A 23,427-nucleotide genomic window follows, 5' to 3' on the forward strand; every position below is an offset into this window, starting at 1 on the left:
CATGGGGCGGCCATTTTGTGATGACATGGGGCAGCCATCTTGTGATGACGTGAGGGTGCGAGGGCCACCTAGGATTTTATTGGTATAGATTTGGTTCCCCTGCTTAGAAAAGAGAGGACTCTTTCCTCAGTAGTAATGTTAAATCTTCAGTCTATAGGGGCTTCCATACTTACCTTAAGACACAAAGGCATGCCATCTATGCCTTTAATAAATTTACAGCTATGCTCAAAGCAATACTAGGTAATGAGATTTATTAATATCCTAACTTATTTTTTAGGTTTTGATATATCTAGTCTCTAATAAAACTAACTTTACTAGAAGTTTGAATTTATATGAAAATCCAACCAAATAGGGGCTCTATAAAAAGGTATCAGTCCAGCAACTTCAAGATGACAGTATCAAAGCAGTGGGATCCCCATACTTAACTTCAAAAGATTTTCTAGCCATTTCTATAGCTCTTTTTTAAAATTCTTTTTAGTATCCTCTGATGTTCCCTTCCTTACCCATTCTCCAACTTCAGGGGCCATAATACGTTGACTATTTTCTTTGTCAAGAGCACTGACTTACTTTATTCTGGGTACTTGGTTCTTGTTCATAGGTAATTTTCCCCCTACATTTGAGTGTATTGCAGAAAATATATATATATATATATATATATATATATATATATATATATACACACACACACACACACACACACACACACACTTGTATATAAATATATATATATATATATATATACTTTTCTCTATATAAATATATACCTGTATATGTGTGTGTGTGTATATATATATACACATATATATGTAATCTGAAATAATTTGCCCAAGTCTACTTCAAAAAAATTTTATGTTTTATGTAAAAAATCTCCTCTACTAGGCTCACATTGAAATTTCTCTTTAAGTACTTGAAGCTTTTGAATCATTATGATTTCATTTTAGTAGTTTTTTCTTTTCCTCTTTTTTCTTCCCCATATGATCAAGATTTCATGATTATTATTTTGGTTATGCTGGTCCTTTAACTCTGCTCTAATAACTTCTTTTGACACAAGCTGATAAAAAGCACAAAGTTCTTTTATTATCTATTTATTTTGGAACACTAAGTTTATAATAACAGGACCTGAAATCCCCTCTCTTTAATGTACTCTCCGCAGTACTTTGCAGCTACTGAAGGTATACTACTTTTGTTTGAGTGCTCTGGGTTGTCCATTTTTATATTCATTTTGAGCCATTTGGGAACTAGGGAGTTATAGGAATCTAGATATTTTAACTTCCTCACCTGTTGATTTTCATTTTGATATTCCATTCAATTAGTGATTTTTAAAAAATGTTTAATTCTTTGGGAAGAGTATAAGGATTAAAATATATGGTTCTAACCTTCAAGGAATTTAGAGTCTATGGAAGAACAGTTACACAAAGAAATGCAAATAAATACATACATCGTGGTAAAATAAAGTAAGATGATTATTATTAGTGAAGTACGTACAAATTTCAATGGTACATTAGTGTAAATGAGCATCGGCATCTTCCAGGGGTAAATTAGGAAAGTCCTGTAAGAAATTATGTTTTGGCTCAGCCATAAGAGTCTTCTTGTAGGACCAACAGAATGAGAGTATTCCAAGCAATAGTAATGACATGAAATGTGGAGAGGTAAGAGGATAAGATAAGTTTGAGGATTGCCAGTATATCAGAGTAATGGAGGGTAGGAATGGGCTGCAGATGAAGAAGAATAAATAGGGCAGGTAGATGGGACCAAGCCCAGAAGTGTCTTGTGTGCAATGAAAAGGAATTCAGGGTATACCTTGTAAGACAACAGTTGTCATGTTGTATTTTCTTGAATATTTTGCCATAGAATGTTAGTACATATTCAGTGAGAAAGAGGTTTTAGAACCCAAAAAGTAAAATGAATATTGGGTTAAAAATAAATAAACAGTGTCTTATTTCATATCTTCTCCAGTTCATTGTTATATAGTTCACATCAGGAGTCTAAAAGGAATATAGAGAAGAATTCAACTCTATCTAATCATTACCTCCTTTTTAGAGGCTTTCTCTGAGTCTGAAATTGAAATTAGATTTATAGCAATTCTCATAATATATAGTCATATATTTATTTTATAATTCGTTTATTTTTTATGTTTTTTTTTTTTTTTTTTTTACTTTAGATTATAATCACCTTAAAGATCGGCACCATGTTTATTTTGATTCACCTTTATACTCAGAGAACCTGGTAGAATGCTCAATATATACATTATGAAGAAATAAGGATACAGTTGTAACAATTATCTTGGGAGAATTTTGTAAGTGATAAGGGGAACCACTGAGGAATTTTGAACAGAGAATGGAAAAGTCAAATTTGTATTTCAGGCATGTCAATGGGACTGCATTAAATGAGAGGAACAAGATCAAGGGACCCTAGTTCACTTGAGAGACATAATGGGTAGAGAACAGAAAAAAAAATGATAGATTTGAAGATCATTCAGAAAATTCAATGGATTATGTATTGCCGTTGAAACAAATCACAAACTTAGCAGTTTAAACAACACAAATTTATTCTTACACCTTTGTGGGTTAGAAATCTGATGAGTGAATCTCCCTAAGCTAAAATCAAGGTGTCAGTGGGATTGTATTCCTTTCTCAAGGCTTTAGGGAAGAATCCATTTCCTTGCCCTTTTCACCTTTGGGAGGCTGTCCACCATCGTTCACTTAAGGATGCTTTCCTCCATCTTCAAGCCAGCAATGTTGCATCTCTCTGTGCCTTTCTTCTGTAGTCACACATCTTCCTCTGAGTCTCTCTTCTGCTTTTAAAGACCTTTGTTATTACATTGGGCCACTGCATAATCTAGGATAATCTTCTTATTTTAAGGTAAAATGATTAGCAACCTTAATTCCATCTGCAACCTTAATTTCCCTTTGCCACATAGCATAGCATTTTCACAAATTCCTGGGATTAGGACATGAGCAATTTAGGGGCCATTATTCTGCCTACAAGGTCCAGTTTGCAAATTGATAGATGAGGAATGAGTCAAGGATCCTAAGTTGTGCACCTGAGCAGATGCTGGCTACCAGTAATTGAACTAGGGCAGTGGTCGGCAAACTGCGGCTCGCAAACCACCACGGTTTGCTGCTCTGTTGACTAACGAGTTTGCCAACCACTGACCTAGACTCTCAATTCCAGTAATTACAGGCTGTTGTTGTTCCTTGTGATTAAGCCCCTGTCCCTGTGGTCGGCAAACTCATTAGTCAACAGAGCCGCAGTTTGCGGACCACTGAACTAGGGAAATCAGGGGATGATGGAACCCTTTCTTGGGAAAATAACGAGTTCAGAAGCAGACATGTTAATTTTGAGGGGTGTTGAAGAACGTAATTGAGAGCAGTTGACCCATGACCCAGGCGATAGAGGGCCCTTCGCTCACACCCCTGTCCTTGGAATGTACTGTTCTACCCACCATTCCCACAGTGGAAGTTATTCCAGGGACATAGGCTTGGGAGACTAAGGTGTTGTTGATAGCATCTGGATGGTTTATGTGACTAAACCCAGTTGAAGCCTCTATATAAACTTAAGATTCCGAAGGGCGAGGGTGGAGATTTCATCCCACAACAAGCCTCCTATGTAAGTTCCCTTACTTATTAAACCTGCCACCTACCAGTATGAGTGGTCTTCCTCTTCAGTTTGCTCTTGCCCTCTGTGTACAGGGGACAGTTTACAAACCAACAAGGGCATCTGAATTGTGTTGGAAGCATGAGAGAAAGATTTATGCTGGAGATATTGTCTTGGAGATGGACAGCAAGTGAAATAATAGTAGACCACCCCCGCCCCCCCAACTGATAAATTTTATCTGAAAAGTATGAAGACAGAGAAAACAAAAAGATTCCTGAAGAATATATGAATGTGCATTATTTAAAAATTGGCAGTTTTAGATTATATGTTGAAATAAAGTCATCAAAGCAGGAGAAACTATTTGCATGCTGACAAAATGAAATGTGATATCCTGGAAGTAGAAAAAAGATATTGGGTAAAAACTAAAGAAATCTGGATGGAGATAATGGTAATAAATCAAAGAAGAAATAAATTGTTTTAAATGCTTCTCATTCTTGGTCATTAAAATAAGATCTCCTGTGTGTTTATCTTTATAAAGAACAACCAAAGACAGAAACAATCTGGCCAATCAGATGTCTAAAAGTTTAGATTCTTTCCAAAATTATGTGGCATGGTCAGTAAATGCTATTCTCTGTCCTTATTCGAAACTATAAAGTTAACTCAGTAATTAGGATTTATTTTACTCACATGTAAGAATCCTTCTTGGAAAAAATACATGCTACTTTGTCATTAAAAAGAGTGTATGGGTAGAACCAAATATTTTTTTAAAAATCTTTATTGTTGAATGTATTACATATGTTCCCTTTTCTCCCTGCATTGGCCCCTTGTAGCCAGCCCCACCCTCTGCCCCAGGCCTTCACCACCCTACAGTCTGTGTCCATGGGTTACGCGTATATACATACAAGTTCTCTGGTTAATATCTTCTCACCCATCCCCACCTTCCCTCTGAGATTTGACATTATGTTCCCTGCTTCTGTCTCTGGATCTATTTTGTTCATTAGATTTCACATAATGAGTGAGATCTTGTGATACATGTCTTTCTCTGACTGGCTTATTTTGCTTGGCATAATACTCTCCAGGTCCCCCCATGCTGTCTCAGAGGGTAAGAGATCATTCTTTTTTTACTGCCGCATAGTATTCCCTGGCGTAAATGTACCGCAGCTTTATCTACTCATTTACTGATGGGCACTTGAGTTGTTTCCAGATCTTAGCTATTGTAAATTGAGATGCTATGAACAAAGGGGTGCATACATTCTTTTAGATTGGTGTTTTGCAGTTGTTAGGATATATTCCTAGAAGTGGGATCACTGGGTAATATGGCAGTTCCATATTTAATTTTTTGAGGAAACTCCATACTATTCTCCACAGTGGCTGCACCAGTCTGCATTGCCACCAGCAGTGTACTAGGGTCCCTTTTTCTTCACATCCTCGCCGGCACTTGTCATTTGTTGATTTGTTGATGGTAGCCATTCTGACAGGTGTGAGGTGATACTTCATTGTCCTTTTAATTTGTATCTCTCTGATGATCAGTGACTTTGAGCATTTTTTCATATGTCTCTTGGCAATCTGTATGTCCTTTTTGGAGAAGTATCTATTTAGCTTCTTTGCCCATTTTTTAAATTGGATTGTTTATCTTCCTTTTGTTAAGTTGTATGAGTCCCCAATATAATTTGGAGATTAACCCTTTATCGGATATATCAATGCCAAATATGTTCTCCCATGCAGTGGGTTCCCTTCTCATTATATTGATGGTTTCCTTCGCTGTGCAGAAGCTTTTTATTTTTATGTAGCCCCATTTGTTTATTTTCTCCTTAGTTTCCCTTGCCCTAGGACAGTGGTCGGCAAACTCATTAGTCAATAGAGCCAAATATCAATAGTACAACGATTGAAATTTCTTTTGAGAGCCAAAAACTGACTTCTGCGCATGGGCCACGAAGTTTCAATTGCACTGTACATGTGCGCCGCACGTGGTATTTTGTGGAAGAGCCACACTCAAGGGGCCAAAGAGCTGCATGTGGCTCACGAGCCGCAGTTTGCCAACCACTGCCCTAGGAGATATATCCATAAACATATTGCTATGAGAGATGTCTGAAATTTTGCTGCCTATGGTTTCTTCTAGGGTTTTTATGGTTTCACAACTTACATTTAGGTCTTTTATCCATTTTGAGTTTATTCTTGTATATTGTGGAACAAGACAAGGATGTCCGCTTTCATCACTCTTACTCAACACAGTACTGGCAGTGCTAGCTACGGTGAGCAGACAAGAAGAAAACACAAAAAGCATCCAAATTGGAAAGGAGGAAGTAAAACTCTCATTGTTTTCAGATGACATGATATTATACATAGAAAACCCTAAAGACTCCACCAAAAAACAACTAAATTTAATAAATGAATTCGGCAATGTAGCAGGATACAAAATCAACACTCAGAAATCGATGACATTTTTATACACCAATAAAGAATCCTCAGAAAGAGAAACTAAAAACAATCTTGTTGACCATTGAAAGAAAAAAAATTAAGATACTTAGAAATAAACTTAACCAAGGAGGTAAAAGACTTGTACTCGGAAAACTACAGGATGTTGAAAAAATAGACAGAGGAAGATATAAACAAGTGGAAGAATATACCGTGTTCATGGCTGCGTAGAATTAACATCATTAAAATGTCCATGCTACCCAAAGAAATCTATAAATTCAATGCAATCCCTATTAAAATACCAACAGCATATTTCACAGATCTAAAAAAAATACTACAGAAATTTATATGGAACCAAAACAGACGCTGAATAGCCGCAGAAATCTTGAAAAAGAAGAAAAAAGTTGGATGGATTACAATACCTGATATCAAGTTACACTACAAACCAGGGGTCCTCAAACTTTTTAAACAGGGGGCCAGTTCACTGTCCCTCAGACCGTTGGAGGGCCGGACTATAGTTTAAAAAAAAAAAACTATGAACAAATTCCTATGCACACTGCGGGCCCGGGACGAGTCGGCTTCTAAGCAGGAGAGGCAGCGGCACCCGGAGGGCCGGATAAATGTTCTCGGCAGGCTGCATGTGGCCCGTGGGCCGTAGTTTGAGGACGCCTGCTACAAACCCATGTAATCAAAACAGCCCGGTACTGGCAGAAAACCAGACATACAGATCAATGGAACAGCACAGAGAACCCAGAAATTGACCCATGCCATAATGCTCAGTTAATATTTGACAAAGGAGCCAAGAACATACAATGGAGTTGAGAACAGTCTCTTCAATAAATGGTTTTGGGAAAATTGGACAGATACTTGCAAAAAAATGAAATAAACCAAATATTTTTCTCAAAAAAAAATTGGTTCTTTCAAAATTTAGCCAATAACTGGTTATAACTATGGAAATCATAATATGCCTTGTGAATAGTGTTAAAAAGGAAAGATGTGTTTTAAGTAGAAAACTTACTGTTTATTCAGTACTATTCACAGTTAAGAGCTTTAAAATGGGTGGATAAAATTATTTATTCCTTAAATAGAAATAGTTCTAGAGGATTTTAAAAAGTAAAACAGGTTACTCCTTTTCAGTAATTGAGTATTTTCAAATAAATCTTTAATTCCTGATTTGGTCTCTTGAATATGTTTACCTGCAAGGAAGTAGATTCCTTGGGGAGACAAATCATCAGTGAATAAATATTTCTTTTTGTTTATAAATCAGTCTCCTGTTTGCCTGATAAGCAAATATCAGTCTCCTGAAATATGATTACTTTGCCTTGGAAGGATAAAAATTGAGCTTCTCAGTCATAAAAGCTCAGGTTGGAATAGGGTCCTGATAACTTCACTAAGAGTTTCTCAACATTTTACATTTTTTACTATATCCATATATTGTGTAATCATTGAATTAAAACTGATCAATGTCTTATTGGAAGCCTGCACCTACTTTTTTATGCTTAATTATAACTGAGAAACCTGTGTTGGATAAAATACTCTTCATTTGCCTTAATTATAAAATGTCATCATCTTTTCTGTTGCATTTACTTTACTGCACAAGATCCTGGTGATATACACTTTGACAATAGCACTTATGACTTGTCTTCCATACAGGGTAATGATGATAATGCCTGTCTTTTGTTTTGTTTTCTTTTATACTAGAGGCTGGTTGCACAAAAATCGTGCACTCAGGTGGTCCCTCAGCCCAGCCTGTGCCCTCTTGCAGTCCGGGAGCCCTCAGAGGACATCCTTAGAGCTACCGCGGAGGCAGGAGAGGCTCCCACCATGGCTGCTGAGCTTGCCAGCCGTGAGCCCGGCTCCTGGCTCAGTGGCGCTCCCCCTGTGGAAGCGCACTGACCACCAGGGGGCAGCTCCTGAGTTGAGTGTTTGCCTCCTGGTGGTCAGTGCATGTCATAGCCACCAGTCATTCTGCTATTCGGTCGATTTGCATATTACCCTTTTATTATATAAAGGATTTTTCTGCCAACAATAAAACTTCCATCTGTCATTCTTTTCTCTTTAATGAAGCCATGCTGCTCTTGGCATGGGTCACATTTGTAAATGTTTCATTTATGAACCATCCCTCCTCCTGGCTCCGCTGCAGTACAGAAATATGCCACAGAAGATCAGCTGTCTGGAAGTTCATGGCCTCTAAATCTGGCATCGTATTTGCTGTATCATTATGTCTGTAGTTTTTAGTAGGAAGTTGTCCTACATGATTCTCATTACTCTATTTTCAAATAATTATGTTAAAAGCTATTTAATGTGTAAATGATACAAATGGTTGTCTTAACGTTTTATTGTGTCCTCACATTTTTCCTTCCTATTTCTCTCGTTATAGACTGTGCTAGTTCCACAGGCAATGCTACTAACCAAAACCTTTAGTACAATTCAATTTAACAATTCAGAAGGCAACACATATTCTTTAGACAGTCAAGGATGTTGAAATTGTGGTTAAAAGGTTAGAAAATTACGTTTTATTTAAAATATTCTTTTTGCAACATCTTCTCAGAATATATATTGCTGTATGAACAGATTATCAAGTTTCATGACCACATAACCATGTTTTATAGGCAGCTGACTGTGAAATCTAAGTGTTCATGAAGAGTTTAGTTAGTTGCTTTACAGAAGAGTCTTAAATACTGGCAATTTGAATCTAGCTGTTTTAGAGACAAAAGGAACTCAAGTATGCTTAATATTACTGAAATTACTTGGAGAGAGGGGGTGGTGGAAATATAAGAAAAGTGCAGTATTATCCTTAGATCTCTCTCAAAGATGCTTTAGTGGATCAATTAAGATAAATTCAAAGGTAAAAGATAGTCATCCCCTATCATACAATGAGCAAACTTTCATTTGTTATTATTACACAAGAGGCCCAGTGCACGAAATTCGTATACGGTGGTGTGTGTCCCTCAGCCCAGCCTGCACCCTCTCCAATCTAGGACCCCTCGAGGGATGTCCGACTGCCCGTTTAGGCCCGATAGGATCTCCCTAAACGGGCAGTTGGACATCCATCTCACAATCCAGGACTGCTGGCTCCCAACTGCTCACCTGCCTGCCTTCCTGATTGCCCCTAACCACTTCTGCCTGCCAGCCTGATCACCCCCTAACCACTCCCCTGCCAACCTGATTGATGCCTAACTGCTCCCCTGCCAGCCTGTTTGCCCCTAACTGCCCTCCCCTGCAGGCCTGGTCACCCCTAACTGCCCTCCCCTGCAGGCCTGGGTCCCCCCACAGCTGCCCTTCCCTACAGGCCCGGTTGCCCTCAACTTCCCTCCTCTGCTGGCCTGGACACCTCTAACTGCCCTCCCCTGCAGGCTTGATTGCCCCCAACTGCCCTCCCTTGCAACCCTGGTCCCTCCCAACTGCCCTCCCCTGCTGGCCTGATCACCCACAACTGCCCTCCCTTGCAGGCCTGGTCCCTCCCATCTGCCCTCCCCTGCTGGCCATCTTGTGATGGCCATCTTGTGTCCACGTGGGGGCAGCCATCTTGTGTATTGGCTTGATGGTCAATTTTCATATTACTCTTTTATTAGATAGGATAGAGGCCTGGTGCATAGGTGGGGGCCAGCTGGTTTGCCCTGAAGGGTGTCCCGGATCAGGGTCGGGGTCCCCTTGGGCCGTGGGGTGACCTGGGCGAGGGGCCTTTGGTGCTTTGCAGGCTGGCCACGACTCCCAGCAACCCAAGCAGAGGCCCTGGTATCTGGGATTTATTTATCTTCTATAACTGAAACTTTGTAGCCTTGAGTGGAGCCAAGCCTCCTGCTTGCTCCGTGACCACAGCCATTTTTGTTGGGATTTATTTATCTTCTATAATTGAAATTTTGTAGCGGAGGCCAACGCAGGCCAGGGCTGTGGGAGCTTGGCTTCCTCCATCACCGGGGGCAACCCAAGCCTCCTGCTCTCTCCATCTCCGTGGCTGCTGCCATTTTTGTTGGGATTTATTTATCTTCTATAATTGAAACTTTGTAGCCTTGAGTGGAGGTCTGGGCCCGCCAGGGTGTGCGGAAAGCTTGGCTTCCTCCATTGCCTGGGAAAGCCAAGCCTCCTGCTTGCTCCTTGGCTGCAGCTATCTTGGTTGGGTTAATTTGCATACTCACTCTTGATTAGCTGTTGGGCGTGGCTTGTTGGTGTAGCAGAGTGATGTTTAATTTGCATATTACTCTTTTATTAGATAGGATACTAAGCCATAATACCCTGGAAGAATGGCGAACAAGACCAGAGACTGTTAAGAGCCAAGTTCGGGTGATTACTAAGACTTAGAGAATTACTTGGTTTAGGGCAGAGCAACTCCAACCAATTGGTAGAATAAGAGTTATGACTTGGCCAAGTTTACACAAGCACATAATACTGTTGCTATGTTAAAAAGCAAATAGGAATTAAATAGAAGATATAATGTAAAACAGGGAGTAATGTATATGGACAAATAAAAGTTGGAATTTTTCAAATTATATTTCAATGTAGTTCTGTGAAGAATTGCTGATGTGGTGTGATCTTTAGGTATGCTAGGAGAGTCCCAAGTCACTATCACCTGAAGGGTCCTATAATTCAAATTTAACTTGGATAAAGAAATAAATAATGTAAGTTGGAATAAGGAGAAATGAGTATTCATAAACTCATTTGTGTGCTATTTTATTAAGATGATTTCTGGATTTGATGGATGCTTTCAATGGGGAAGCAGATAAGACATGATAATTTGACCACTGTGTACTATTAGAGACATTAGAGATGGGGGTAGATGCACAGAGCTTAGGCTGATAGCAGGTAGCCTGAGAGCTTATCTTGCTGAAAGAGTTGTGGCCAATGTGAAGAGAAGAGGACCCTAAAAGGTACAGAAATGGTTTGTCTTCTTACATTCCATTCTGTATTCAAAACAAGTTGCTACTTAGATTTTATTTTTCCTGAAGACCACGTTGCCCCTTAATCACATTTCAGAGAGACCATATGTGAATAGCCTTTGACCTTCTGCATTACAAACTAAGCACAGTGGTCATGTAAATTTTATCTAGTGCCTGCCTTCCCTTTAATCTACACTAAAAGTTGGTTAAGAATGTTTTTTCCCAAGATATGAGTTTCTTGCCATGGCTACTTTCCTTGCACTCCATTCATTTATTCATTTTATTCATTAAATGCACACACACACACACACACACACACACACACACACACACACACTCCTTGACCTTGATGAGCTAGTTCATATGATGTTGCAGGACTAATTTTTAAATTAAAGTAATATTAATAATTGTACCTTGATTTGGCCATAATTTCAATGGACAAATGGATAAAATTATCCTTTCAAAGTTACTATGTTTTGTGGGTTGTTGTTTTTTTCAAAATTATGACAAGGCAATTAAGGTTTTTACTTGATAATTTTTTATTTCTGGTGACTAAATCTTAGATTAGAAAAAAATGTGGCACGCTCTCCCTCCCCTTTCCTCTCTCTCTCTAGAAATCAATCAATAGAAATAAAAAAATTAAAAATTGGTTACTTCCGATAATATTTACCTAAACTTTTAAAAAAATCTCCCACTCTAAATGAAACACTATCATGGCAAATTTAACTGAGATTTCTTGAATTTGGGATTATTTTGGAGAGGATTTTTCACGTAGGAAATTATTGTTTCCCTTCCTGTTGACTACTGGGATGCATTTACTGTCTATTCATTTCTTGGCACTTCTACAAAAACTGAGATAAGTGGTCCAGTTACTGACAGTTTTGATGGTGATGTTGATGTGATATTGGATGTCTGCCCTTCTGGAACAGGAATTTAATTCCACACATTCACCTAAATAGCTGCAGCATTTCTTCATCAGAGCCCTCTAAACAGGGCATTTTAATCTCTTCTGCTATTTTTATGTTTGAATAAACTATGGTGTGTATGTTGACACAAAATCCTAAGAGTAGAAGTGAAAAAAAAATGACACCAGGTATTCCTTGTGGGTAGACATTGTATTTTATAAGCTTTCTATACCCTGCAATAGCTAATATAGTCTTAAATATAACAGACTCAATAAATATTTATTGAAATATGTCAAAATGTCTTAATGTAAAATCCAGGAACATTTTTTGTGACTCTATAAGTCCATAAAGGAGTGTAAAAACTATTTTCATTATGTCCATATAAGTGTAATGGAGGGGGAAAAATTAGTAGGAAAAAAATTTTCCCTTAAATTTTCAAGGAAAAAATTACTCTTTTTTACTAATATAATTTTTTTTTTAGATTCCAGTAAAAGTCATTTTTTCTTCCCAGTGCAAAGCCACTATTGTTTCTTTTTAAAGTAAGGATTTAATATTTTTTAAGATTATTCTTCCTTTATATAGAAATGTCTTTGTATTGAGATGGCCATTATTTTGTAGACTAGAGGCCCAGTGCATGAAATCGTGCATGGATGGGGTCCAGCCAGCCTGGTCCCAATCGGGGCGGATTGGGGCTGGACCTGTTGGGAGGAGGAGATGGCAGGAAGTTGGCTGGCCAGCCTGCCCCAATCAGGGCTGGGCCAGCTGGGGGGAGGGGCCATGGGAGGTTGGCTGCCAGCCCCACACCACCGATTGGGCTGGTTCACTAGCCACAGTGGGTGTCGCTGGCTTTTTATATATATAGATAAGACTGTCAAATAAGTAGTCATAATATGTTTCACTAGAGCCATTAAAACAGTGATTTAAAGTCAGTTTAAAACCTTGAGTTTCATAATATCCCCCACCCTAAAAAAGGGAGTGTCCAAAGCCCATGGAAGGAAGACAAGTGAGAAATACAAGAAAGAACTAGAATGGCAAGAAGCGTCTCTGATGTTATGTAAGTTATGGAGAAGAGGTTGGTGCTAAATGGGTATATGTAATGCCCTGGCTAGTGTGGCTTAGTTAGTTGGAACATCATTCCATGTGCTGAAGAGTCTTGGTTTGATTCCAGGTTAGGGCACATACCCAGGTTGGAGTTCAATTCCCGGTTGGATGCATACAGGAAGCAACTGACCAAAGTTTCTCTCTCACATCAATGTTTCTCTCTCTCTCTCTCTCCTCTCCCTTCCTCATTCTCTAAAGAGATAAAAAACATATCCTAGGGCAGTGGTTGGCGAACTCATTAGTCAACAGAGCCAAATATCAACAGTACAACAATTGAAATTTCTTTTGAGAGCCGAAAACCGACTTCTGCGCATGGGCCATGAAGTTTCAATCGCACTGTACGTGTGTGCCCGCATGTGGTATTTTGTGGAAGAGCCACACTCAAGGGGCCAAAGAGCCACATGTGGCTCACGAGCCACAGTTTGCCGACCATTGTCCTAGGGCAGGGGTGGGCAACTTTTTTGACTCGAGGGCCACAATGGGTTCTTAAACTGGACCGGAGGGCTGGAACAAAAGCATGGATGGAGTGTTTGTGTGAACTAATATAAATTCAAAGTAAAGGAGTGGAGGGGAGAGCAAGAGAACCAGATAGAACAGCCGGATCTGGCCCGCAGGCTGTACTTTGCCCAAGGCTGTCCTAGAGTGAGGATTAAATGGGCATATCTAATAAGTTTTGTGAGTTTCTATGAGACATGATAAAATAACATTTATTAAATATTAGAGGCCTGGTGCATGAAGATTTGTGCTAGAATGGGCTTTCCTTTCCCTGGCTGCCAGCACCGCCTTTCCACTCCACCTAGCCTCTTTCCCCTCAGGCCCTGGAATCGCCTCTTTCAGCTCCCGGAGCTGCCTCTTTCTGCTCTGGCCCCGCCTTCCCACGCTGCCCAGAGGCCCTGAGAGACCAGGGTTGGGCAGAACGCCTGTGTCTCACCCCCATCACTCGGCGCCTGTGTATGCAAATTAACCGCCATCTTTGTTGGGTTAATTTGCATATCACTCCTGATTGGCTGGTGGTGTAGCAGAGGTGTGGTCAGTTTACATGTTTGTCTATTATTAGGTAAGACTAGAGGCCTGATGCATGAAATTCGTGCACGGGGGGGTGTCCCTCAGCTCAGCCTGCACTCTCTCCAATCGGGGACTCCTCGAGGGAGGTCCGACTGCACCTTTAGGCCCGATCCCGGTAGGATCGGGCCTAAACGGACAGTCAGACATCCCTCTCACAATCCAGGACTGCTAGCTCCCAACTGCTCGCCTGCCTGCCTTCCTGATTGCTCCTAACCACTTCTGCATGCCAGCCTGATCACCCCCTAACCACTCCCCTGCCAGCCTGATTGCCCCTAACTGCCCTCCCCTGCAGGCCTGGTCACCACTAACTGCCCTCCCCTGCAAGCCTGGTCACCCCTAACTACCCTTTCCTGTAGGCTTGGTCCCACCCAACTGCTCTTCCCTGCAGGCCCTGTCACCACCAACTTCCCTACTGTGCCGTCCTGGACACCCCTAACTGCCCTCCCCTGCAGGCTAGATCGCCCCCAACTGCCCTCCCTTATAGGCTTGGTCCCTCCCAACTGCCCTCCCCTGCTGGCCTGGTCCCTCCCAACTGCCCTCCCCTGCTGTATTTGCATATTACTTTTTTATTAGATAGGATAGAGGCCTGGTGCACAGGTAGGGGCCAGCTGGTTTGCCCTGAAGGGTGTCCCAGATCAAGGTGGGGGTTCCCTTGGGGCGTGGGGCGGCCTGGGAGAGGGGCCTGTGGTGGTTTGCAGGCCAGCCACGCCTCCCAGCGACCCAAGTGGAGGCCCTGGGATCTGGGATTTATTTATCTTCTCTAATTGAAACTTTGTAGCCTTGAGCAGAGCCAAGCCTCCTGCTTGCTCCGTGGCCACAGCCATTTTTGTTGGGATTTATTTATTTTGTATAATTGAAACTTTGTAGCCTTGAGCAGAGGCCAAGGCAGGCCAGGGTATCTGGAAAGCTTGGCTTCCTCGATCGCCGGGATCAACTCAAGCCTCCTGCTCTCTCCAGCTCTGTGGCCGCAGCCATTTTTGTTGGGATTTATTTATCTTCTATAATTGAAACTGTAGCCTTAAGTGGAGGCCTGGGCTGGCCAGGGTGTCAATCACCCTGCAACCCAAGCCTCCTGCTCGCTCCATGGCTGCAGCCATCTTGGTTGGGTTAATTTGCATACTCGCTCCTGATTGGCTGGTGGGTGTGGCTTGTGAGTGTAGCGGAGTGATATTTAATTTGCATATTACTCTTTTATTAGATAGGATAAGATTAGCAAATCTAAGACTGAAACCAAATAGACTTTTTTATTTGTTTAAACTCTGGGTAATTGAAACAAATGGAAATAATACAGGTTCTAAATGAATTACTTGGTTTATTTAAGATCAAAGTGCTGAAGATGTCCAAATGGAAAATGTAGGTATCACTTAGAAACACACCAAATTTTTTCTTTTCTTTTTAAACCATGTAGATAACAGAACAATTTTGAGGGGAGATAACTGACTTGTGAGCTGATTCACTGATAAGTGTTAGTGACCTTGCTCAGGTCACTATCATTTAGTGACCTTGTGGTCCATACCTGGGTTCTCCTTAGGTCTCTGTGTTAAGACCTATCTAACTGCAGGCTTTAGAAGTGATTTTGAGGCTGAAGTAAATAAAGCTGTGTCAAGAAGAAGAACCATATAGAACCGTGGTTGGCAAACTGCAGCTCGTGAGCCACATGCGGCTCTTTGGGCCCTTGAGTGTGGCTCTTACCCAAAATACCACGGCCTGGGCGAGTCTGTTTTGAAGAAGTGGCGTTAGAAGAAGTTTAAGTTTAAAAAATTTGGCTCTCAAAAGAAATTTTAATCGTTGTACTGTTGATATTTGTCTCTGTTGACTAATGAGTTTGCCGACCACTGATACAGAAGTTCTTAGAGCAAAATAGGAAGGTGTGGAAGTGATGATGAACATTACTAATTTTAATCAGCTAGTAACCATGCAGTGTTTGGAGGTTTTCAGTGGCAGTTCTTAATGGTATATCTTGCCTTCTAAATAGCAAACTATGTTGAATTTTTTTCTCTTTTGCTCTATTTAAAGTGATAGTGAAGGAAAATAATTTCTGGTTATTATAGCTTATTTTTCCATAAGAACTAAAAAAGAGTGATATGTGTTCCAGAAGAGACAGGGACAATTCTGAACATGCTTTTTGAAAATATTTTCTAGGAGAGTAGAAAGCCGAAGAGTATGCGTTCAAAAGTTTCAGACTTGATTTAATTTTCTAATTTTGAGAAATCTATTTAACATCACTATGTTCATATTATCTTATCTTTCCAGTAGGATTTCCAAATTCTCATGTGGTAGAGATATTATTTATGAACAATGCCTATATTAAAAATAAGCAGCAACAGGAATAAGAAAGCCACAACAAAATAAAATGCTATAAGTACACCTAACGAACAAATATTGATCTCTGTTTCTAGACAAAAAATGTTTTTTTAATTTTTAAGAAGGAGTTATCATTTTTGGAAAATGTTGCCTTAAAAATAATACCACTACATAGAAGGACATACCACAGATAAACATATTACACTTATTTAAAACAATATATGTTTTGAGTTTTTAGGAATTCAATATTGATATTCTATGTGAGGGTAGATACTGTATCATCATCTACAGATCTGGAAATAAAAGCTTTGATTTTTGTCAATTAAAAATATGTAGTTATATAAAAACTAAATAAGTTAATGTGGTCATCTGAATGTCATTTTAAAGCAGAATCTAAACAGGATAACATTCAAATAGTGTCTTGTTAAATTTAGAAACACACATACACATGCACTACTACTTCCATGTGTTTTTTGGTTAACAGATTTCTCATTTATTATGATATGAATAAATATATTTTCATTATACTCTTTAAATAATAGGTGTTAATCGTGTTATATTTAGAAGTATGCCATTAAATAAAAAGTATTGACTTTTTACTGAAGTTTATGTCATTACATTATATTTTTTTTTCCTCTTTTGGTTTACAGCATTTTTATACTCTGGTAGGGACTAGATAACTTTTGTTTAAAACCAGCAGGAGGAGCTCTCACCTTGCTGGGATTAATGCAATTAATGTTCCTGGAAAACCTGAATTTGTGGGGTTTTATATATGAAACAAATGATAAAATTTAACATTTATCACATGTAATGATATTAAAGTTTTCAAAATCCCTCAGTTTTATTCTAGTAAAAAATGTATAATTCGTCTGGAATACAAATTTGAAACTTTACTAAATTTTTAAAAGGCATGATTGCAGTTTAATGAAGAAAATAAAGCAATTAAGTAAATTTTGTTTCTTGAAGAAACTAAGAAAAAAAATATTCTTCCTAAGGATCTACAGTATTGCAGGTATTTACATGTTTTCCTTTTTTGTTTTGAAATTAATACAGTTTACAAATTATAAATTTGGAGAACCAAATAGCCTAAATATGTTTTAGAAAAAATACTTATATGAACTAATCAGTATAAATTCTACATGCAATTTACAAAAAACAAATCTCTCTTGATGGGCTCCAATTCATATTTTAGATTTTTGAACACTCTACTTCATAAAACCCCTTAAGTTAAATGGCAGGTTTTGTATATAGTAATGATACATTTTCTGTATAAACCATTAATGCGAAAACTTGGATGAAAACTTATGAAAATTTGCAATTAGAAAAAGAAATGATGGTTCTCTGCACCTACAAAAAATTTTTAAAAAGAAAACAAATAATAAATTTTTATATTCAAACTTAAAGCAGGAAGAAAACAACACTTTAAGAAAAAAGGTTTAGACTTAAATGGCGGGAATCCAAATCTATTACTTAGCGATCTTCAGAAAAATTACTTAACCTCCCCTGAGACTCAATTTTCTCATCTGTAAATTGGGTGTTTAAAAACAACAATATATAGGATAATGCGGATATTACTAAAGAAAAATATACAGAAAGTCTTTTCCAAATTGATTATGATTAGTATCATTATTTTACTAGGGAAATAATGTTATATTCCAGATATATTAATATACTACATGACAAAGCTTTCATGTCCCCCCAAAGTAGATAATGGTATGATGTACTTCTGAATAGTATATACCAAAAATAAAAATAACTTTTATTTGATAATGAGGTAAGTTTATAGTTTTGAATATTTATTATAGTATCTTTAACTTTTTTCTCAAATATTTCAGATTGATTTTGTTACTGTGGATGATCCCAGATGCCATCAGATATCATTTTTGTATCTTTGTATATTTGTGTGTGTGTGTATACACATATGATATATACTTACATATCATCCTTTGTGTATTTTCTCTCTGTTACTTCTAGGCTTGTTAGAATTATTGTTGACATGAAGTAGATGAAACTACACAGAAAGCCTTTTATAAAGCTCTAGCCCCTTGTGTCTGCTATTATCTTTTTGTGAAGCAGGTCAGCAGTCATTGGAAGCCGTTAGCTAAATATATTTATTTATTAAGAGTAGAAAATGGTATAGACTAATTTGGTCATTTCTTCATTTATTAAAGGAAACATTTCAATGACAAAAATATTCCTTTATTTCCTCATTCAGAAGTAGCTCATATAGAAAAAGCAAAGTAAGTGTTTTATTCTTTTCTGATTACTTACCAGTTATATAAATAATGGCTTCCTAGTATGCTGCAAAATTTATTAATGGTATATTTTATCATTATGAATGTGAAATGTGGGGTTCAGGGTGCAGATTCTTTCATGGGTCCTTGCCTTATGAAGTTTGAAGAATAAACTCATGGACTAAAGGCTTCTTTAATAAAAATGTGGAAGTTTATTGAAAGCATATACAAACTTTCCCATGTAAGGGGTCTCCAAATGGGACCCCCTAGGGAGGGGCCCCCAAATGCAGAAAAAACCTGCTCTCTTTCTCTCTAATGGAAAAAACAAAAAAATCCAAAATCTGTCTGAGTCTCTTTGTCTCCAGGTTTAAAAAGGCTGTAGTTCTTTGTCTATCTATGCTCCCTTCTAATTGGACCCCTTCCCCATTTTACAACCCTGTGCTTTCTTAATTGGTCCCTCTTTTGCAGGATATCAGTTTCAAAGTTCAAAGCCCAGGTGGTGCCTCCTCCTTTTTCTCCCCCTTATCTTGCTACATTTCTCTATCCTCTGTGAAAATATGTTTCCCTCTTCCTGGTACCTTGTGACCTTTCTTCATCCTCTGTGAATGTATGTCTTCCTTCCCCTCCCCCATTATCCTGTGGCATTTCTTTATCCTCTGTACAAGTAAGATAAGCATTTTGAAGTCTTGGAGCTATTTCTGCCCTTCACATATGCATTCATCGCCCATGGACCCTTTTTATTCCCTAAGACTCACTGTCCTGTCTCTAAAATCCCTTCCAAATGCATGGATTTAAGCATATTTGAAATATTTTAATTCCAGTCATTAACCTTGTTTATGATCAAATTATTTTTGTCCAGTTGAAGCCTATGCAAGATGGTTCTAGAGTTCTTTCTCAATGATCCTAGTGGAAATTAACATCGTCCCTGTTTTCTGGTATAAAGACTATGAAACACCACTAATAAAGTAATCTTATGAAATATAAAAATAAATGGAACCTGAATCAGGTCAAGCCACTAAATAGATCTTTAATTTAAAGAAAATACAGGAAATGGAGAAGCACCTTTCAATGATATCTTATGATTAGGAAAATCCAGAAAGTGTGACAAAACAACCTTGTTTTATTTAGTAAATTTGATTTCAAGTAGTGAAAAAGATAAACTGTCTAGTCATTAGGGAAACATTAAAGCAATGAGATCCTGTTGCATACATGTTACCATGCCTCAAAAACTTGATAATACCAAGGATGTGGAGCAATAGGAAAATAACATATTCCCCTAATGGGAATGCAAAACTTTATAGCCATTTTAGAATATGACACTTTAAAAAAAGTATTCCTCACAAAACCCAGTAATTTTTATGTACCATAGAAGAAAGAAAGCATAGGTTCCTATAAGAATCTGTAAATGATATGTTACAGTGGCTTTATTTATAATTCTCTAACTGCAAATAGCTCACATGTCTATCAACTAGGAAATGCCATGCAGTAGAATACTTTTCAACAATAAAAAGGAACTTAACTATTAATACAGCAACATAGATGAATCTCAAATACACTGTGCTAACATTAAAAAAAAACAAAACAACTCAAAGACTATCTGCTATATGATTTCATTCATTTGACATTTGGGGAAAGGCAGAACCATAGGGACAGAAATCAGATGAGTGGTTGCCAGGGGCTTGGTGGGGAAGAGACTCACTATCAAGGACCACAAGGTAAATTTTGGAGGTCATGAGAGTATTCTATAGCTTGATTATAGAGATAGTTTATATAGATGTAGGGGTTTGTCTTAATTCATAGAAACGTACATTTAAAATGGGTGAACTTTATTATTAGTACATCATGCCTCAATAAATCTAAAAATATAATAGGAAAATCTATTGATTTAAAAAAAAACACTTTAAAAGGAATGTCCATTCACTGTAATTTATAGTACTTATTAGATATTGATTTTTCTGTTAAAAGAAGTTGAGACAGTCAATAGCTACTTGATGACATTAAGGAATTACTACTTATAGTACTTTATTAAGATACTGTAGTTATATATAAAATAAATCTTTATGGTAGAAATACTGAGATTTTTTATAGATGAAATTATATGATTACTGGAATTTTCTTCAAAGAAATATTGGAGTGGGAGAATAGGTAAACATAAAATAAGATTGGTCATGCTGGTAACTATTGAAGCCAAACGATGACTACATGTGGGTCCAATGTACTGTTTTCTCTACATCCTATATAATAAAGAGGTAATAGGCAAATTGACCATCACACCCTTGCACAAGATGGCCTCCCCCATGTGGTCACAAGATGGCCACCACAAGATGGCCAGCCGGGGAGGGCAGTTGTGGGCGATCAGGCCAGCAGGGGAGGGCAGTTAGGGGTGACTGGGCCTGCATAGGAGGGAGGGCAGTTGGGGGGGACCAGGCCTGCAGAGGAGGGCAGTTAGGGGTGACCAGGCCTGCAGGGGAGGGCAGTTGGGGGTGACCGGGCTGGCAGGGGAGGGCAGTTGGGGGCGATCAGGCCAGCAGGGGAGCAGTTAGGCATTAATCAGGCTGGCAGGGGTGTGGTTAGGGGGTGATCAGGCTGGCAGGCAGAAGCGGTTAGGGGCAATCAGGCAGGCAGGCAGTCAGGTGAGCAGTTGGGAGCCAGCAGTCGCGGATTGTGAGAGGGATGTCCCACAGGGATCGGGCCTAAACCGGCAGTCAGACATCCCCCAAGGGGTCCCAGATTGGAAAGGGTGCAGGCTGGGCTGAGGGAAACCCAACCCCCCCAATGCATAAATTTCGGGCACTGGGCCTCTTGTGTTAAAATATGTTTGAGATTTTCCACAGTAAAAATGAATTAAGGAATTATAGCTCAGTTTTATATAAGTTTAGTAAATAGATTTTAATAGTACTGAAAGAATATTCTGCAATAAATAGAGTTCATCCCAGAAATTTAAAACATGGTTTCATTTTAAATCAATCAATGTATCATAGTGATTCAAATAAGAAAAATGACAGAATGTTTACAATAGACACTAAACAGCAGATACCAGATAACGTACTCCTAATGATATTTTTTAAATGACAAAAAGGCAACAAATAAATTCCACTTTCTTAACTAGATGAAAACTAAAAGTCATAATTATATGATAAAGCATTGTTTCTCAAACTGTGGTCCATGGCCTATTGGTGGAATTGGAGGTAGTAAGTAGTTAAAAATAAAGATCTGCTGAATCATGGGCCCCAAGCATTTACCTGCTGTAAACTCTGCAAATTCCTCCCCAGTTAATCTTTGCTGCTTTCCTCCCTCATTTCTGTCCTCCTTCTTCCCTGAAAATAATTCCCACTCCTGGTCCCCATATCAACAACTGAGAACCAAGTTATAGCTCAGTTATTTTATAGATGGTATTCTAAAAGAAAAACAAATATTTGTTGCTTGTCACATCTGATGAAGACCCCTCAACCTAGCCCAGCTCAAATAGCATCTTTGTTAAATCCTCTGAGACTTGCTTTGCCAGCCTTAGCTTACTTAATTGCTAGGCTAATATATAGTCAGTCATTTAGTTTTGAATTTAACAGAATATATTTTAATTATTTGTTTGTATATCTGCCTTTTCCATCAGATTATGAATTACTTTTGGTTAGGAAAATGTGAGGTTTTTATTTTTATTTTTGCCTCCCTCAGTAGTAAGTATACTATCTGGCAAATACAGTAACAATGTAATCTATGCTTTAAAGGTCTCGGATTTATTCATAAGAATTGTTTTCATACTTTGCCAATAATATATACTACTAAGGGCATTTGATAACACAAAAAGAAAACAGAGAAGCCTGCTTTAATACAGTCTTTCTTTTTCTAATGTGGTATAGAATGACCATATATGAAAGGAGAGAGAAGCAAAGGTGGTTATTTTATAAATTTTAGAAGATGGCTATTTTATTTTTTAAATTTTTAAATTAAAACTTTATTGTTTAAAGTATTACATATGTTCTCCCTTTTCCCCCATTGACCTCTTCTAGCCTGCCCCCACCCCCTGCCTCAGGCCTTCACCACAGTATTGTCTGTATTCATGGGTTATGCTTATATGCATGCAAGGTCTTTGGTTGATCTCTTCCCACCATCCATCCACCCTCCCCTGCCTTCCCTCTGAGATTCCATAATCTGTTCTGTGCTTCTGCTAGAGGCCCGATGCACAAAGATCCATGCAAGAATGGGCCTTCCTTCCCCTGGCTGCCGGCACTGCCTTCGCTCTGGCCCAGAGCTGCCTTTCTGCCTTCCCACACTGCCCAGAGGCCCAGAGTGGCTTGGGTGGTGCAGAACACCTGCATTGTTGCCATGGCGACAACGCAAGCGTCCCGCCCTGTCCCTGGCTGCTTGGTGCCTACGTTTGCAAATTACCCTTCCATCTTGGTTGGGTTAATTTGCATACTCACTCCTGATTGGTTGGTTGACATTGCGAAGGTACGGTCAGTTTGCATCTTACTCTTTTTTTAGTGTAGATGTGGAAGACAGCTAGTAACAATGACTTTGTTATTAAATTGTTTCATTTAGCACTGATATACACAAATTACATATTTTAAAATTAACTTATAACCACCTCACGTATTTTGTCATTACTTATAAATACTTATTATATACCAGGTATAATTTAAAATAATACAACTTACTAAAGCTAATGAAGTGAATAATAGTAAGATTTGAGATATTTATGCAAGTTTTTTGTTTATTTAATTGCAGTTGTGTTGCTTGATACAACAACTGTGCTGGGAGAGCTAGGATGGAAAACATATCCATTAAATGGGGTAAGTTTGAATATCCTTTAAAAATTGTCATCCTTGTTAGATATTTAGGATCTGTTGTAATATAAAGAATGGTGGATTTTTGGACTCTATGTGGTATACATTTTAGCATATAACTTAAATCACATAGATGAGATTAAAT

General features: G+C 38.5%; 1 protein-coding gene across 2 annotated transcripts in view; it reads left to right on the forward strand.

Annotated features, from left to right (window-relative positions):
- EPHA6 (EPH receptor A6) overlaps positions 1-23,427 on the forward strand; it is a 1,057,231-nt gene that overhangs the window by 73,408 nt on the left and 960,396 nt on the right. For both annotated transcript variants that reach the window (XM_080654948.1, XM_080654950.1), the window contains exon 2: positions 23,224-23,288. In XM_080654948.1, the coding sequence (XP_080511074.1) occupies positions 23,224-23,288 (65 nt within the window). The remainder of the gene's footprint in view (positions 1-23,223; positions 23,289-23,427) is intronic.

Source organism: Plecotus auritus, assembly GCF_963455305.1.
Source record: "Plecotus auritus genome assembly, chromosome: 2".
Classification (NCBI taxonomy): Eukaryota; Metazoa; Chordata; class Mammalia; order Chiroptera; family Vespertilionidae; genus Plecotus; species Plecotus auritus.